The following is a 20,529-nucleotide window of genomic DNA, read 5'->3' on the forward strand; positions in this document are numbered from 1 at the left end:
CATTATTTAAAATTTAAAATAACATTATATGTTGTATTATGTTAGATTCATAAAATAAAATCTAAATAAATTATGAAATATACTCTCTATTTATTTCAAGTAAACCACAGAAGACATTATCTGGAAAAAAAATCTTGTTAAGAATAAAAAATTTCTCATTACAAGATCTACAAGAAACTATTGGGTGCTTCATAATAACGTTAATGGTATGATCCTGCAAGTACGTATCGCTTTTTCTTGTACATAATCATCAAATTATGGGTGACACACATCTGATTTAGTGCTAATAATTTGCAGTGACAAAGGAACTAATCATTTGATTCATTACCAAACTAGAAGCAATTCTTGGTTGCTGGAGCTATCCAAGGCTCCAAGCTATGACATTCCTTTGTGAAAATGAAAGCAAACAAAAGAAAGAAGACAACAATTTTAACGTGGTTCGGCCATGAAAGCCTACATCCACGGAGTCTCTATTATTTTTTAAAGTAATGTTAAAGTTACAAATTATTCCACAGATATGATTACCAAAAAAAAAAAAAAACTTGGACAAATACAAGATAAACTAATAAGTGATTGCTAATAGAAACAAAAGGAGGTGCTACAAATCTTATTTTGTTCCAACATTATACAAAATCAAAACCTCCTCAAGTCATGATAGCACCTTCCAATAGGGTCATTGGCCCTCTGTTCCTGCATTCAAGGAAGACAATTATCTCTCTAAATCATTGAATTAAGGGAAATCATTTCTATGTATCGGAAGAACATGCTTTGGTTTCCAAAGTAGATTAATGCTATGCGGTGAATGAGGTTTTCCCTTCAAGAGTAAGGAATTGAAACAACTATCCATCTCCCATAGCTTAAAAATCAAGCAACCATTTTAGTTTTAGTCTTGCTAGTAAAAGGATTCATAATAATGCAAGAAGGTTCAGCTTCTGAATCCCAAACTCATTCAACGTTTTTATGGATATGTTATGCAGGAACTTGTGAGATAGTTGAGATTATAAATAACTAAATATTTCCAAGTAAATTAGTTAAACTTCTTACCCATTAAAATTCCATAGTTGGAGTAATTTATGCCTATGTCTACATCAAAGATCAAAGGTGTCTCTATAAAAAAAAAGTATAGTGTGCAAGTACAATGCCAATAATCTCAACCTCAGCAATGGTAGAAATCACCAAATCGAAAATAGCTTAAATTTCATTTTGATTTATGTGTTTTTCAACGAACTTATTAAGGGGGGGGGGGGGGGGGGACAAAAAAGAGCTTATTCTAAATCATAGAAAACAAATTGGACTAATCTTAATCATATGAATAGTACCATCATGTAATCAAATTTCACATGGCATCAATATTATCAATTTCACTATAATAAAAGAAAGTACCGTGACAAGCACATGACATTGTGTGACTATATGATCCCCCTCCCTCCATAAAGGTTAGAGCAACAAGTACTATAAGAAACAATTTACCTGTAAGTTAAATTACTCTTTCTCCACGTATTCTAGTTCTGAGGAGTTTCTCTCTAATCAAATGCAACTGAGCTACAACATCAATCATGTTCATCCTTTCTCTTGGAGATCCCATAGAACAAGACACTCCAATTCCAAATATCAAAATCAAGCACTCCAGAATTTTGGGACTTCCTATTCGATTTTGAATGTGAGTATCATTTGTCCTTGTTTCCATACCTTCTCTTTCCCAAAGTATAATAGGATCCACAACGTTAATGACTCGTTCGGGCAATGCTCCTTTAACAAAATCATGAAGGTTCAAGTTGTTTTTGAATATGTTATCAGTAGGCCTTTTTCCTGTGAACATCTCCAATAATAGTATGCCATAACTGTAGACATCACCACAAGTTGACACCTCGTTTCCCAAACCATATTCTGCAATTGCACAGAACATTCACAATATGATTGATCTTGCTTCATATAAAAAAAAAATTATAATAGCAAAACTTTGAAAGAGCTCTTTAGTGGCATATAAAAGGAAAAAAATTATGACAGGTTAGAAATTTCTTTCAGGACATGCTCCATCTTCTAAAAGGCTTCCTTAAGCTATTTCATGCTTGAAAGTACACCAAGAAATATTAAGAAAGAAAAGAATTTAATATTCAAAAATAGAAAAGGTACTCACCTGGAGGAGCATAACCAATTGTTCCTCTTAATCCAATAGAGCTTGATTGATTAGCATGACACTCGGTGGCCTCAAGAAGGAACCTTGCCAAGCCAAAGTCCCCCACATGTCCAATCATTTCATCATCGAGAAGAACATTGCTAGGCTTGAGGTCGCAATGAACAATTGGTGCATGGCAATGATAATGAAGATATTCCAATGCATTTGCAACATCAATAGCAATATTCAATCTTTGAAGAAGATTCAAATTCTTTTGTTCCTCAAGAACCTCATTTGTTCTTGAAATTGGATGCAACCACTCGTCTAGGCTGCCATTAGTCATGAACTCGTATACTAAAGCTTTGAAATCATGACCTTGATAGTCAACACCTGAACATACTGTGAGTACCTTTACCAAATTCCGATGTCTGATGTTTCGCAAAGCCTCACATTCAGCAATAAAACTTTTGGAAGCCCCACGATGCAAAAGGTTGAGCACCTTGACAGCAACTATACATCTATCATGACCAAGAATTCCTCTATACACTGATCCAAAGCTTCCCACACCAATTAAATTAGTGGAGGAAAATGCATCTGTAGCTTTTAGGAGACTTTGGTAAGATACATTCAAGAGTAAATTTTGTGAATTATTTAAAATACTTTCCCTTCTCTTTCTTTTAAAAGAGAAGAGAAGTAGAAATGAAATCACCAAAGTTATTCCAAAAAGGCCACAAAGTATAGAGATTATTAGCTTCAAGGAAAGAGTCAACTTCCTCTTCTTGGGTTTATTGTATTTACATACAGGAAGATCAAACTTTGGCATGCCTCCACATAACTTACTGTTTCCCTTAATCACGGTTGCACTAATGTTCTTGAAAACTCCATTTGTTGGTACCTCACCGTCAAAATCATTATAAGACAAATTCAATAACTGCAAGAAGATAAAGCTCTCCAAAAATTTTGGAATACTGCCAGAGAAATTGTTTTTAGAAAGATCTAAAAGTTGAAGGCCCCTTAATGATTCCAAAGATGAAGGAATGACCCCTTGAAAGAAGTTGCTTCTCATGGCTAGATTTTCTAGTTTTACACAGCTACCAAGACTTGTTGGAATTTTTCCAAACAACATATTTTCAGAAATATCCAAGTATTCTAAATTTATGAAATTTCCCATTTCTATAGGAAGGACACCTGTAAATTTGTTACCTGACAAGTCTAGAAAAATTGCTGAGAATGACATACCAATAACTTGATATGATATTGTACCACTGAGATTGTTATTAGCAAGATCCAAATTATTCATACTTTCACACTTGCCTAGACTCAAAGGGATGCTTCCTTGAAGATTATTATCTTCTAAAAGCAAATTTATCAAAATAGTTAAATTTCCAAGGCAGGAAGGAATGTTTCCAAAGAAATTGTTTTCAGATAATCTCAAAAGTTGTAACTTTCGAAGTTTTCCAATTTCAAAAGGAATATTTCCTGATAATTTATTGTACGCCATGACTAGCCATTCCAAATTGATCAGATTTCCTATCCCAAGAGGAATGTTCCCAGATATTTTATTTTTTCCTATATTCAATACGGTGAGGGTAGTTGAGAAATTGACAATGCACTTGGGCAACTCTCCCCCAAAGTTATTTATATGTATTTCAACTATCTTTAAATATGTGGCATTTGTCAAAGAACAAAGAAAACTCAAGTCATTTGCCCCTCCATTTCCAAGCTCATTAAAGTATATTAAAAATAGTGAAAGTTTGTTTAACTTCTCCAAAGAAGGAACTTTTCCACTTAAATTATTTTCATTAAGTTCAAGCAGCCATAGATTTGAGGCATTAGATATTGAAATAGGGATAGGTCCAGTAAATTGATTGGCAAAAATGCTTAAACGTTTGATATTTGGTAGGGTGATTCCTATGTCCAACGGAAGGTGCCCTTGGATTTGGTTGCCTCCTACATCAAACTCCTCTAACGAAGACAAATTGAAGATTGAGGGAGGAATTCTTCCAGACAACCTATTTAATTCGACATAAAAATTTGTAAGTTTCGTCAATTGGCCAAAAGAATGAGGGATACTCCCACCCAAGTTATTAGAATGTGCAGAAAACACTTCTAGAGAGGATAAGTTACCGAAAAAGGGTGGGATACTTCCTGTCAAATTATTTCCTTCAAAAGAAACGATTTGGAGTTTTGACAAAGTGCCAAGAGTTGTAGGTATTTCCCCATCCAAAAGGTTGCGACCAAAATTAATGTAATTGAGGTTGGTGCAATGGGATAAATTTCTTGGAATTTTGCCAATATGTGTGTTATTGTACAGTCGTAGGAATTGCAATCTGCGTAAACGGTCAATTTCTAAAGGAATTTCATTATGAAAGCTATTGTCTAATAGTGACAGACGCTTCAAAAAACTTAAATTACCAACATGTGGTGATATAGAGCCTACCAGTTCCGAAAATCGCAGCAGGTCCAACACAATGACCCTCTGATGTCGACGACCACAGGTAACCCCTCGCCATTGACAAAAGTGGATGCTATCATTCCAAGAGCTCAAAAGCTGGAGAGGATCATGAGTGATCTTGGCTTTGAACTCAAGCAACGCCAACCGATCCGTCTCATTATTCCCGCCAACAACAGAGGTGACTAACAAGCCACACCACCAGAGAAGGATAAAAGCATGTATGAAAAAAGAAGAGGACGGTGGAGATGAACTCCACTGGGAAAGCCCCATATGCAATATGGTTGAAGAGGCAGTTGGTACAAGTGTGTATTGTGAGGGAAGGCTAATTTGGCTGTGTATAGAATCTCAAGAAGTGGCAAATTTATAACGAGAGCGAGAGAGAAGAAATTTGGTGCGAGAATTTTGTCTGTCTGATCATCTTGTATTAATCAGACCGTGTACCCATGATCCACGTGGAATGCTATAGTTTGCCCCCTTTGCATTTTAACAATTAAGGTTTGTTTCTTTTAGAGAAGTGTAGCGTTTGTACTCGGCTAAGCCCAAAATACACGTTTCCAGACGAGAAGTCACTAATCCTCGTATAATCACTATAAGAAAATGTCACCTTTGAACTGAATTTTTACATGATTCAAAAGTATCTTCACCAATAAAAGGTGTTTTAAAAATATAGTCAAAAATATTAAATAACAAATTTTATTTTAAATTAAAAATGAGACTCCTAAAATTTAGATTTTTTTTTTCTTTAGGTTCATCTTTTTATTCCCTAAAATTTAGCATTTTTTATTCATTTTTCATCCAATAAAAGTAAAACAGCCCCCAATTTTTTAAAAAAAAAAAAAACTAAGAGATCTTCTAAAATTCAGTCTTCTTTCCCATTACGTTCATCTTATTTTTCATACCCAAACTTTTCTCTATATATCACTATACCACTTTCAAACTAACGTCCAAAAAAGAAATTAAAGTTTCATATTTCTAAAATTTATTATTTTTATTTGTTTGTAAAAAAATATATTTTCAAATTATAATAGATGTAAATTGTTAACCATTAACAAAAATAAAAATAAAATAAAAGAGCCTCTGAGCACGAGACTAGTAAGATTAGTAACTAACTAAAGTAATTATATATATATATATAATCAATTTATATCGAAACTTCAATTAACAATACACCTCTACGATCATTATGTGTCCTGAAGATTAATTATGGACTTAGACCATATATAAACCGCTGGTTTTCTATTCACACCTATTCACCTAACCCATTGATTAGATGATAAAGATGCCTTATGGACCTACATGTCATGTTACTTTTCTTTTCCTTTCTTCTTTCATATATTTTATACATACATACATACAAAATTTGGTCACATGATGTAAGTTTGGCATGGTTTTTAGACTTAGGCTTTTAAAAGAATCGTAAAAATGAGAGATTCAAAGTTTTTAAGATTGAATCAAGGTTGAACTGTGATAATGTCATAATTAATTTTAGATATATATATATATATAATTAGTAAAAATATAAAAATTGACTAAAATAGTCCAAAAAAATATAAAAATCTATCTTTCAAATGTATTTTTCATATCATAACTTTCATAAGACAAATAAGAAATATAAATTCCAAAGCAAACATAAATTGATTTTGAGTTTTTTTAATCAAGAGAGTTGATATTGTACCAAAAGTTATTTCTATTTTGTGAGGGATTTGAAATATTTCAGTAGAGATCAATATCGATATACCATTTTTTAAATTACCACACATTTTTGTTAGAATTCAATTTTTTTTTTTTTATGCAAGCCTATGTCTAAATTATCTTAAGGCATACATAAGCTCATTTGATAGTCTAATAAACTGGCTTCTCAAAAAACAAAAAAGAAAACCTAAGAAACTGATTTAATGAGATCCAATAGAAAGTTTAAGAGAGACAATAAATGGTCAAGTATTTCCCATAAAAAAAAATAGAAACAAATAATTCTTCCTCCTATTAGGAATTTAGAATATGATATTTGCTGATGACCACCAAACCAAATTATGTTCATAGTCATACACACCAATACCGTGGCACTAGCCCTTGACACCAAAAAAGCACATGAAAAATTCCACAAGGGTATTCATTGTTTATTAAAGAATGCGTACTAGTCTCGTAATTCGTAAATACATAATAATATAAACCACGCCGTTGTTTTGGGGGTAAAAACTAAATGTATCTTCCACTATAAAAGTTATAAACCAATGAGGGGACAGAATTGTGAGCACTGAATAAGTTGGGCAACATTCAAGTATTGAAGCTAATAATGTCTTCCATTATAGAAGCTATAAGAAAGATATGGCATATATACATAAAAATATAAACAACACCGTTGTTTTGGGGGTAAAAACTAAATGTATCTTCCACTATAGTAGTTATAAACCAGTGAGGGGATAGAATTGTGAGCACTGAATAAGTTGGGCAACATTCAAGTATCAAAGCTAATAATGTCTTCCATTATAGAAGCTATAACAAAGATATGGCATATACTCATATGTGAGTATAATATTAAGTTTGATAAAATTCAACATTTCTCCTTCAAGAATCATGTTTGACAAGCCGTTTTCATTCGCTTTGGGAACTGCTAGAAGTGCTGCCTTTGGTTCAGTCCAAATAGACACGATCGATCTACATTCAAGAGCTATGTGCATAAAAATCACCCTAAGATTTTGGTTAGATTTGTAGAATAATACTTTTAATATTAGTTATTTACTTAAATTGGCATTTCCCTAAAATTATTTGGAAACTTGGCTTCTTTTTTAAAATCGTATTTTGGAGACTTGATTTCAACTGATTTTAATGTATTTTAACTTTTAAGTGTAATTTTGATTTAGCAGAATATTTTAATCTTAAAGAGTGTTCTCTTGTATAATCTCAAATACTTTGGCATTCCCCTCATCTTTTCAAAGTTTGTTGCTAGATAAATTAAATTGGTCAGCTTAAATGTTGTCGCTGGGAGAGTGCAACTAATTCAATCAATGCTATTTGGCATTCAAGTTTCATAGAAAAGTTCCTTCATTTTCGGTCAATTTCGGTCCAATTTATTCCAATTTTGGTTCACTTTAGTCTATTTCCGTCCACTTTGGTCTAATTCACAACTGACCATTCATTGGTTTTTTTCTTGAATTGGAAAATGATCAATTTCTTCATTAAAATTAAGAGTCCAAATTTGGTAAGGATGGGGTGTTTAAATCCATGTTTTACACCATCCAATTGCCACATTAACATTTTACTTAAAATTCAATACATTCTACAACACCTAATAATATCTCAATAACTCCTAATTTGGTTGAACTATATATGGGTATTAGAATTAATTGTGTGTGATTATACTTATTCTTAAATATATGATAAGATGTTGTGATATGTTGAGATTGGAGAGGTAAAACATGAGTTTTATACTATATCCTTACAAAAATTAATCTCTAAAATTAATTATCAAAAATTTAAATATACATCTAATGTTGCATTATTCAAATTTTAAAATAACGTTACAATGTGCATACTGTTAAATTCATAAAATATAATGTGAAATAAACCATCTCTTTTTATTTAAGTATACTTCAAAAGATATTATCTGGAAAGCCAAAAAAAAAAAAAGGATCTCGTTAAACATATAGAGGCTTTCATTACAAGATCTATAAGCAACTATTGGACGCTTCTTAATAACCTTTATGGTATGATCTTCTCAGAACACATTGCTCTTTTTTGTTCGTAATCATCAAATTGTGGGTGACAAACATCTAATTTAGTGCTAATAATTTGCAATGATAAAGGAATTAATCATTATCAGACTAGAAGCCTTGTTGGCTAGCTGCTGGTGCTATCTGAGAGGATCATCAGTGATCTTGGCTTTGAACTCAAGCAACGCCAACCGGTCGGTCTCATTATTCCCGCCAACAACAGAGGTGACTAACAAGCCACACCACCAGAGAAGGATAAAAGCATGCAGAAAAAAGAAGAGGACGGTGGAGATGAACTCCACTGGTATGTGCAATATGGTTGAAGAGGCAGTTGGTACAAGTGTGTATTGTGAGGGAAGGCTAATTTGGCTATGTATAGAATCTCATGAAGTGGCAAATTTATAACGAGAGCGAGAGAGAAGAAATTTGGTGCGAGAAATTTGGGGATTATAGTCGGTCTGATCATCTTTAATTAAGCGGACCGTGTACCCATGATCCTCGTGGAATGCTATAGTTAAACCAAAGGTGTGTTTATTTGGTGCAGTTTAAGGATTTGGAAGTGCAGCGTCCGTACTCGGTTGAGCCCAAAATACACGTTTCCAGACCCTTTAGCGTGTCCCACACGCTTACGTCTAATTGAGAGACATTGTTGCAGATTGTTGGCTTGAAGACTTTAGAGACAAGCTCATTAATTGAGCTATTCCATCAAGTGTGGGCTGGAAGCCACGTGTGACACATACCCAACATCTTTTTTATTGTTAAAATTTGATAGTTGCAACCAAAAATAGCAGACCATGCTATTAAATTACAAGACTCGTAAAGTCTATTTGAATATTATTTATTATTAAAAATTTAAAAAATTGTAGTAAAGTAATTTTTAAATGTATGAATAGTACTGTGGGACTTAATTTTGAATTTTTTTTTTTAAAAGTACTTACGGATCCCGTAAACAGTGCACAAGACCCACAAAAAATGTTGGACACGCAAAAACGTTGGACATGGCCGCTATTTTTTTTTTTTTTTGATAATTGGGCGTGGCCACTATCTAAACATACACTTAGTATAGTTATTTTTAAGTAAGATTTTTCCATTTTTAATTTTAAAAATTTTATTTTTGTGTAAGAAATGTAATAGGCGCCATCAAAAAACTTCTATAATTTCTTTTTGTTTAAGAAATTGTAATGGGTGCTATCAAAAGATTTCTATAAGCGATAAATGCATTTGGAAATGAATTAGACTACTCATTTTATATAACTTTAGATCTTTTGGGGCTCGTTTGATAGAGGAGTTTGAGTAATGTTGTTTGTAGTTTTTTGAAATACGTGTGGATGAAAAAGTATGTGAAAAAGTGTGTAAGGTTGATTAAAAACTGAAAATATGGGTTTAAACCACTCTACCAAACAAGCCCTTAATCAAAGTATTGAAATTATATATATATATATATATATATATATATATATATATATATGAATTATATTATACATCTTATTGTATATCTTTAAGTATATTCATGCATTTGTATAAGTTACAAGCTAGTATATAATAATAGGTGAAGCTGAGAGAAACTCAAATTAGAATTCCAAATTAGAGTTTCAATTTTGTGCCATGTGTCCTAAATTATTTACTTTTAAAGAGTTTTATTTCTTAATTTTAGAATCAAATATGGGATCACATCATAAATATTCATCCAAGTGAGTTATTAAGTACAAAAACTAAAAAGTCTAGAATAAATGAATCCTAAAAGAAAGAAAAAAAAGTGCTTCACAATAATTTTTTTTTTTAAAAAAAAACACGGACAATTTACATTTTATACCTAATAATATCATTACAAAATTTTTTAAAGAGTTAACAAAATATAAAAATGACTATCAATAGTATTTAAATTATATATATAGAAATTATATTATGCATCTTATTGTATATTTTTAAATGTAGTCATGCATATACATGGTGTTACAAGCTAGTACATAATAATATAAACAACACTGTTGTTTTAGGGGTAGAAACTAAATGTATCTTCCACTATAAAAGTTATAAACCTGTGAGGGGACAAAATTGTGAGCACTGAATAAGTTGGGCAACATTCAAGTATCGAAGCTAATAATGTCTTCCATTATAGAAGTTATAAGAAAGATATGGCATATACTCATATGTGAGTATAGAATAAGTTTGATAATATTCAACATTTCTCCTTCAAGAATCGTGTTTGACAAGCCCTTTTCATTCGCTTTGGGAACTGCTAGAAGTGCTGCCTTTGGTTCAGTCCAAATAGACACGATCGATCTACATTCAAGAGCTATGTGCATAAAAATCACACTAAGATTTTGGTTAAATTTGTAAAATAATACTTTTAATATTATTTATTTACTTAAATTGGCATTGCCCTAAAATTATTTGGAAACTTGGCTTCTTTTTTAAAATCGTATATTGGTGACCCGATTTCAATTGATTTTAATGTATTTTAAGTGTAATTTTGTTTTAACAGAATATTTTAATACTTAAAGTGTGTTCTCTTAATTTCAAATACTTTGGCCTTCCCCTCATCTCTTCAAAGTTTGTTGCTGGATAAATTAAATTGGTCAGCTTAAATGTTGTCGCTGGGAGAGTGCAACTAATTCAGTCAATGCTACTTGGCATTCAAGTTTCATAGACAAGTTCTTTCATTTTCGGTCAATTTTGGTCCAATTTATTCCAATTTTGGTTCACTTTAGTCCACTTCCATCCACTTCTGTCTAATTCACAGCTGACCATTCATTGGTTTTTTTCTTGAATTGGAAAATGATCAATTTCTTCATTAAAATAAAGAGCCCAAATTTGGTAACGATGGGTGTAAAATCTATGTTTGACACCAATAAGAGATTGCCACATCAACATTTCACTTAAAATTCAATACATTCTACAACACCTAATAATATCTCAATAACTCCTAATTTAGTTGGATTTATATATGGGTATTAGAATTGATTAGGTGTGATTGTACTTATTCTTAAATATATGATAAGATAATGTGATATGTTGAAATTGGAGGGGTAAAACATGAGTTTTACACTATATCCTTACAGAAGTTAATCTCTAAAATTAATTATTTGAAATTTAAATATACATCTAATGTTGCATTATTCAAATTTTAAAATAACGTTTAATGAGTATAGTGTTAAATTCATAAAATATAATGTGAAATGGACCGTCTCTTTTTATTTAAGTTTTCTTCAAAAGATATTATCTAGAAAGCCAAAAAAAAAAGGGAACTTGTTAAACATAAAAAGGCTCTCATTACAAGATCTATCAGCAACTATTGGACGCTTCTTAATAACCTTGATGGTATGACCTTGTCAGAACGCATCACTCTTTTTTGTTCGTAATCATCAAATTATGGGTGACAATCGTCTAATTTAGTGCTAATAATTTGCAATGATAAAGGAACTAATCATTATTAAACTGGAAGCCTTGTTGGCTAGCTACTGGTGTTATCCGAGGCTCCAAGATGTAACACTGCTTTGTAAAAATGAAAGCAAACAAAAGAAAGAAGACAACAATTTTAATGTGGTTTGGCCATAAAAGCCCACATCCACAAAGTCTCTATTACTTTCATTTTTTTAGTGAAAAAAATATGTTATAGAGCTTTATTTATATATACAACTTTGGAGAATAGAATCCCTATACTAATTCAATCTATATTCATGAAGGCGAGGCCTCCATCTGGGTGAATCATTAAATTCACCCCACTAAATACTCCACTGAATCAAGTATTGATGCAGATCAGGGACGACTCCGCACTTAATTGGCCAGAAATGCTAAAGGAGACCTAGACAAGTGATCCAAGGAAAAATATTGCCGCTTCCATCATAAACATGGACACGAAACCTCTGAATGCTATGAGCTAAAAAGTCAAATCAAAGCCCTTATTAGAAAGGGGAAGTTGTAGCAATTTTTCAAAGGTGGATTGGGATACAACCCTTACAAGGACCAAAGCAACTAGGTAGAGCAGAAGAGCAACCTAGAGCAACCCTTGGATAGATAAGAATGATCACAAGAGGCATTGCAAGATTGATGGCAGAGCGGAAGAGTGGCTTAGAGCACCCATTGAAGACCAAAGATAGATGGTAGAACCGATGGAGGAACTAGAATATGTCGCTTTGGATGACAACCACCCAACATGAGAAACTTGACGAGTAGAAGCTACCTTACCCTTGGAATGCCAAACACTTTACTACCAATGCTTCACTCCCTCAACCATGTTTACATTTATTCTACTTGCATTTCCTTTACACACATTACTTATAAGTGTCATGTTTTGACGCAACTTATAGTATGATGTTATTTGCTTATTTGAGACTTAATTTACTTTCTTGTGATCTTACCATTTGAATAAAAACATTTTCTCCACTTGTGATGCTTAGGTAGAAGGAACCAAACAACCAAAGTCGCCTATGGGTGGACGATCTAAATGCAAAAGTTGCCTATGTGTGGATGAACATCCAAAGCCGCCTAGAGGTGGACGAATGACCAAAGTCACCTATGGATGGATGGTCTAAACAAAAGTCACCTACTGGTGGACAATCTAAACACAAAGTCGACTACGGGTGGATGAACAACCAAAGTTTCCTACAGATGAATGGTCTAACACAAAGTCGCCTATGGGTGGACATTCCAAACACAAAGTCACCTACGTGTGGACAGACGACCAAAGTCGCCTACGAGTAGACGAACAACTAAAGTCACCTACAAGTGGACGGTCCAAGCACAAAGTCGCCTACAAGTGGACGAACGACCAAAGTTGCCTACAGGTAGACGATCCAAACACAAAGTCACCTATGGGTAGATGATCTAAACATAAAGTCACCTAAAGGTGTACAAGACTGTTGGCAAGATAATCAATCACCTCATAAAGCCACTAAAGGCATTACAAGAGCCATTAAAACCACCATTGATGGCCTCCAACAGTTAGAGAAGTTAGAGATCTGCATAAATCACCTCAAAACCTAAGAAAAAGCACATTGGCTAGCACCACAACAATGACTGGAAGGAGAGAAACATCATTGTTATTCTCTTGTAGGTCTCAGACTCATTCACATTGAATTCTACCTGGATAAACCTATCAACTGACGAATTTGGCTTCATCACCCTTCATGTTCCAACAGCATCCATAAAGACGATGGCAGGAATAGGGGGTAACTGAAGAGGAAAAAAATCACTCTCGTCCATCATATAGCAAAAGAGGAAAAATTTAGCATTGTCCATCTAGCTAGCAACATCCATATAATGAATGACTGCAACATACATTAAATGAGTTCCCCATAAATGACATAAGACAGGCAAAAGCATAACCAACAATAGACCATTGAAGTCTATAATGCCTCCGCATTCATTACTGATGAGTGTTAATTTATCAAGATCTTCTATTTCTCAACGGACAAATTATATGCTATTCAATGCAAGGTGTAACGTACAGACATCAATGACGAACAAAGCAATAATAGGCATTCAATACCCTAGGCAGCCAAGGAGTAACGTACAGGCACCAACAAACAAATAGCCGTTGGCAGAAAATAAAAGCTAGCCATCAATACCAATGGCTTCATATCTCATAAATGAAGATATTTATTCAAACAATGAAGACAAGGGCTATAAAATCCCACACAAACCAAAGGCAAAGAGGTACACAACTCTCATCCCAAAAAAACTATTTCCAAGTTGAATTCTCTTGCCATATACTACAATTGAATTTCATTCTAACTTAATCATTGGAGGGTGTTTGGCAAACACCACACCAGTGTATCCATATTTCTCTATTTCATATCTTATTGTAGGTTTGTCTCTGGACGAATCCAATGCTTTCGTCCATCTATATTGATAAGGAGTTCAGCTGACAATTTTCAGCACCAAAAGCTATAAAGCTAAAAAAGAACAGCAACAAAAGGTTCATCTCTAGACAAAGTCAACGCCTTCGTCTATCTATATCGATGTGGAGTTCAACTGATTATTTTTTGGCATCATCAGTGTATATAAATTTTGTCCCTCTAAAGTCAAATCCTTGCTCTGCCACTGCTAGGGATATAAGGCTTTAGTCATCAGGCAATCATCACAAGATATTTGAAAAGTAATATATATATATATATATTGAAGAAATTAAATTATTAATTATACCCTCTAAATTTTGCAATTTTTTGCCCCTATGGCCTATAGTCTAAATTTTTTGAATAAATTCCTTCAATTTTCATTTCATTTTTTATATTCTCGTTCGGTCCGACTCTATTCAGGTTGTGCCTTTAATACGACTACTTAGGTACTTAGAGAAAAGCACATATTTATAAGAAGGTAGAGAAAGAACAAACTTTCTAGGAACTTTCAAGCGCAATGTAGTGCATATGTACCTAATCCACTACAAAATTAAGGTGTAATCATTCAGCTTGGGATTAGGGCGTAGTGTTAATCAACCTGTCTAAGCACATGAAATATTCCACAAGGATATTCATTGTTTTTTAAAGAATTTATTACTAGTTTATCATGAAATACGTATTAGTCTTATAAATACTATATATATATATATATATATATATATATATATATATATATATATATATATATATATATATATAAACAACACCGTTGTTTTGGGGGTAGAAACTAAGTGTATCTTCCACTAATAAAAGCTATAAACCAGTGAGGGAAGAGAATTGTCGGCAATGAATAATAAGTTGGGCAACATTCAAGTATCGAAGCTAATAATGTCTTCCATTACAGAAGCGTGAGTACAGAATAAGTTTGATAAAATTCAACATCTCTCCTTCAAGAATCGTGTTTGACAAGCTCGTTTCATTCGCTTTGGGAACTTTTAGACGTCCTGCCTTTGGTTCAGTCCGAAGAGACGCATCTAAATTCAAGCTTGGGGATCATAGTTAGAGAGAATGCTGGACACAATATTTACATGGCCTCATACAACTAGACCCCAGCATTATGTATATGGACACAATATTTACATGGCCCAATACAACTAGACCCCAGTACAAAGAAGTCAACAAGGCTCCAACTCCAAGTACCAAGGACATGTGTGAACTTAGGTCCAAAGCTGATTGCAACTAGGCCGCAGAGTGATTTGGGCCCAAAATGTTATAAGTTACATTAATAGAATTGGTGGGTAAATTTGGTGGTCCATTGTTAATTTAGATGAATGATAAGATAAAGTGTTTGATGTTTTCAACGTCACACTTAAATAATTTGGTATTTTTGAGCAATGTTCTGTTGTTCGTAGAGCATTTTAGTCGTGGGTATGGATTAACATTTTTGCTAAAAAGTTGAAAAAAAGTACTATTGTGCCTACTTAATGTGAAATTTTAATCTCCTCAAAAAAAAAAATGTGAAATTTTAATAAGTTTAATTATAATAAATAAAAAATAAAGCTAACCAAATTAAGTAAATCCACACAAACTTCCTAGTATTCTTCTAAAATGCCACAGAATACTGTCGTTCTTGCTGTAGCCTAGACCTATTGAGTCTTCTTACATTTTACAATTTTTTCTACCTTTGAGGCTTTGGAGAGCTCCAAATATTGTGTGCCAAGGATGGACTGAAACCCTTTTCACTTGTTCTATAGCCCAAGTAATGTGGATTGGATTGGATAATTGTATGTTAAGTGGAGTCCCACATTAAGTGTATATAAGTTCAAACTATTTTTATACAAGTACTTAGCAGAAGCCTTAATTCAAACTTAATTAATACATTTGAGCATAGGTTAAATGTGACTAGCATTTTCTTGAATCATGACAAATAGTACCAAAAATTACTTAGCAATCGCATCTGTAGTACAACACAATGTGACATAACAAGAATACCTTTGGAAGATCCTTCTACATCTTTCTCTTCAAAAGAAGACTAGCTAGCTGCATGCCCTGTAAAGATTGATTGCTAAATGCTACCAAAAATAAATAAATAAACAGCTAAGGCTTTTTTTGATTTGTTTGGCTGCCAAGAAAGAAAATTTCAAATGAATCAAGCATTTAGGAATTAGGACACATATTTCATTCCACAACCATGCAGCTAGTCACCAAGAAGCCCCAAAAATTACATGCCGTTTTTCTAATATTAGAATTTCAAAGGAGTCTCCTTCTGCTCTCTCTCTCTCTCTCTCATATATATATTCTGTAGAAGACACTTTACAGTAACAGTTTTTGATACTCAACTTGTCCAGCAAACAAAAACCTATAAATGTGGATCTCTCTTTCATCACCTGACACATGACAAACAAATTTTAGTTAATGTTCTGAAGAGTCAGGTGAATCTGTATTAAGTACTAAGAAGGCAAGAACTGAAATAGCAGAGAAAATAATTGCAAAGGTAATAGATTATCATTTAGCAACAAGTCACTTATGACTTGCAGATACCATGGTCTCAAATTTATTGTGTTAAATAATGGGCCAAGACAAGGACTGCATGAGTAACTAAAGAGCCCTGACACTTGTAAGAGTTGGGAAATCCACTCTCAACCAACTTCAGGGTGCACCATAAGTACATAGAATATTACTGCAATATAAATACGATGAGGAATAACATGCTGTTCAGAATAAAATTCCCAATTCAATGTTGCTTATGACTATTTACAATTATTTAAGTTTGGTTAAACAAATCAATAATTGAACATTTTAGTCTATACTCATTTTCTAAATGTGCATTTGTTTTAGACATTGTTTCCAAGTCAATTATGAAAGTTCATAAATTAAAAAAGAGTGCTGAAAAATCTCAGCTCAGGAAATTATCAGATGGAGACAACATGTGATTATCTTTTACAATAATGCATGATGACCAGATATAAAAGTGAAAAGCTTGATAAATAGAATGCTGAAAGTAATAGAATTTGTAAAAAAGGAGTGGCATTATGTTTCACAGCCACGGCCACCTTCACTTTTTATTTATATCTATTTTTGGCATATTTCCAACCAGAGTTGAAATGAACATGAACTATAGTTGAAGTGCAGTACTAATGAGAATGTTCTTTTATTTTCCTGCATCAAGTATCATGACTGGTTTATGCAATGCACGACAAAAAGATCCACTTAAAAACTTGTCTGGCAAAAAAGAAAGAATTGTTTATGCTTAAGGACATGGTTACATGATAAAGTAAGGGAGTAGCTACATGAATTCTGCATGAAAATTCTTACATGGACATGAAGTTGCGAAACTGACAATATGAAGCGAATAAAAATGGAAAAATGCATGCTACCCTTGCTCATGTCATTATCTTTTTTCTACTATAGATTTAAAGCTGTCACTGATGTAAAAAAAGAATAAACAAAGTTAATTATAGCATGCGAAGAAAGATCAATTATTTCTATGCTTGTCTTCTATATCTAAAGCTCAGATAGATAGCCTGACTAAGGTCAATGGGTGGGGTAAAGATACCAAATTATACATATTTCACTTGCAGCACCCCTAGGAAATTTTAGAGAATGCACAAGAAACTCCAATTTACAGAATTCTTAATCACCCAACCAATTGCAAAAAAAAAAAAAAATACACATCAGTACAAGACCAAAGCACTATTAATTCGACTCTAAATCAAAAACGTTGTGCCCCTTATACAAAGGGAAAGTAAAGGGAAGAAAGGAGTATAAAACTTTGCTAAGATTTACATATATTGAGGGAAAACATGCATTGAGACTGGATATAAAATGCACAAAAAGCTTGATAGAAACTGGAATAAAAACAATTGGGCCTACAAAAAGTTTTTATAAGAAATTGAATCGAGTACATGTATATCATGCCTAGATGCGCAAAAGTAATGCATTTCCCCTTTCGACAGTGATGTAGAAAAAGACAAATGCAATGCCTTTCCAATTTCTTCACTGATAAGTAATGACATAGCAACAGCGATGCTTCCAACCTTATTAAGAAACTTCGAACTAGTTAATGGCTTAATGCTCACAAATTTAACTTCATTGAAAGAATTCAAAAAGAAAACCATGATATGTTGTAATAATTTGAATTCAATAAGAATCTATTATGTCTTCGGCTGCAGTTTTTTCTACAAACTAGAGAGAAACGTATAATTCTAATTGACCTTTGTTATGAAAGGTTACAACTTTGCAATTTGTGAATGACAAATCCTTGTACAAACCAAATACATATTGTCACAAGGTTCGAAGAAAATTGAACTTAGGAAGGACATACAAACGCCAGAGCTTTAGGCTTTTTTTAGCATTGCATACTAATGTGAAATTCCTAATAACTTCATATTTTTTGTAAGGTAGATATCTTCCAAGCAATCATTATGATTCACGTTTGACTCTTAAACAAGTTAATCATTTCATACGGCCCTAGAAACATTAAGCTATTGAGTGTGTTAGGCCTTACCATTGGCAATTTTGAGTTGACAGGGGCCGGATGGGTATTTGATGGAGCCACATTTGGAGATAAAGAGGCGTCCCTCTTCCTTCCACTGCCACTACTTACCAAATGCAGTTGTGAAATACTTAGGAATGCATTTTTCTCATCAAACCCTTGATCATAGAGATACCCTCTGAATACATGGCCACTTATGCTTACAGTAGCCTGGTAGACAAACTCAGCTGCACCATCACTGATGGTAGTGACACCTAAAAACCGCCAGTGCAGGAACTAGGCCTGGTAAGGACTTTTAACTTGCATCTGTGATTTAACTAAACCCAATTCAGTGATTTCACTTACAAAAAAAAAAAAGGTTCCTCAGTTCCATTAAACAGCAACTTAGAAATGCAGAGCATTAAGACAGAGAAAGACAGAACCTTAAAATTTATAATCCAACAAAAACTAGTCATTCTGTTTAAAGCTTGCTTCTTTAGTTCAACAAAATCAAAGTTAACTCTATCAAATTAATCTTGCAACCACTTTCAAACACACAAAAATCCAGATAAAGGGAAAGAGAGAAACTTGAATTAATTATTCAACAAACCAAACTCCTTTGGATTACTCTAATAATTAAAAACCCACTTCCTTGGATTAATGCTGAGGTTTACATATATTGAGAGAAAACATATTGAGACTGCATATAAAATGCAAAAAAAGCTTGATTGAAACTGGAATGAAAACAATTGGGCCTACGAAAAGGTTTTATAAGAAATTGAATCAAGTACATGTGTATCACGCCTAGATGTACAAAAGTAATGCATTTCCCAAATAATGACATGTATATCAAGTACATGTAATTTATGTATATCTATGTAATATCTACAAACTGAAGTATAATATTTATTGTTATTATGCTCTTGTTAAGTCATATCAACATAGCATTTTAGTCAATTATAGTCTTCGGTCCAATCTGGTCCACTTAGATCTAGTTTCGGTATATTTCTGCCTAATTCGGTCTACTTCGGTCTACTTCAGTCCATTCGGACCACTTCAGTATATTTCTGCCTAATTCAGTCTACTTCAGTCCATTCAGACCACTTCCTTTCAATTCCATCCATTTCAGTCCAACTTGGTCTATTTCGGTCCATCTTAGTCTAATACGGTCCATTTCAGTCCACATTGGTCTAATAAGGTCCATTTTGGTCCATCTCTCTCTCTCTCTCTCTCTCTCACAACTTTAGGTTAATGAATTTTTATGTTTTTTAATACCTCTACTTTTAGTTGTTTTGGTGTTGTTTTTTTAGAGTTCCTCATCACAAGTCCTCTCCTTTCCTCTTATAGTTTTAATTTGATTTTCGTTTAATTTAATCATTAGATTGGAAGTGAGAATTTGAGCTCATATCAAAACACAATCTATATGACTATATATTTGAATGTACTTTTCACTTATTTTAGTAATATTAATTGTAAGTAGGTAATAAGTTTTTATTATCACGATTCAAGATAATCTCCTTAAGAAAATAAGATATTTGAAACTTATAAATTTTAGGTGTACCAAAAGAAATTAGGAAAATATAATGTATAATAACAATAGTAAGAAAAATACTAACCACTTCAAAAAATAATATCATCAAGCAAAAATTCCTAAAATAATAAAATTTAGAAAGTAATTTATACATCATACTATATCCCAAAATAATTATATATATATATATATATATATATATATATATATATATATATATATATATATATGGATTTGCCACTACTTTCTGTTTAAAAGAATTAGCCTAAATTATTTATTTATTTGTTTCTTCTCTTTTCCTCATACTCCTGTATGTCTCCACCACTTCACGTCACTAGCTTTTTAAGAATGCATCATATATTTGTGCGATACTCCTGAAGCTTCTCATATTGGAGTTCATTTT

General features: G+C 32.9%; 1 protein-coding gene across 1 annotated transcript; it reads right to left on the reverse strand.

The window, feature by feature from the left end:
- Positions 1-658: 658 nt before the first annotated feature.
- LOC142617738 (putative LRR receptor-like serine/threonine-protein kinase At3g47570) lies at positions 659-4,904 on the reverse strand. The gene is made up of 3 exons (XM_075790694.1): positions 2,138-4,904; positions 1,471-1,887; positions 659-690 (listed from the first exon to the last, which is right to left on the reverse strand). The coding sequence occupies exons 1-2, from the start codon at positions 4,839-4,841 to the stop codon at positions 1,478-1,480; spliced, it is 3,114 nt and encodes a 1,037-aa protein (XP_075646809.1). The 5' UTR covers positions 4,842-4,904; the 3' UTR covers positions 659-690; positions 1,471-1,477.
- Positions 4,905-20,529: the final 15,625 nt, after the last annotated feature.

This window comes from Castanea sativa, chromosome 11 (genome assembly GCF_040712315.1).
Source record: "Castanea sativa cultivar Marrone di Chiusa Pesio chromosome 11, ASM4071231v1".
In the NCBI taxonomy this organism is placed as follows: domain Eukaryota; kingdom Viridiplantae; phylum Streptophyta; class Magnoliopsida; order Fagales; family Fagaceae; genus Castanea; species Castanea sativa.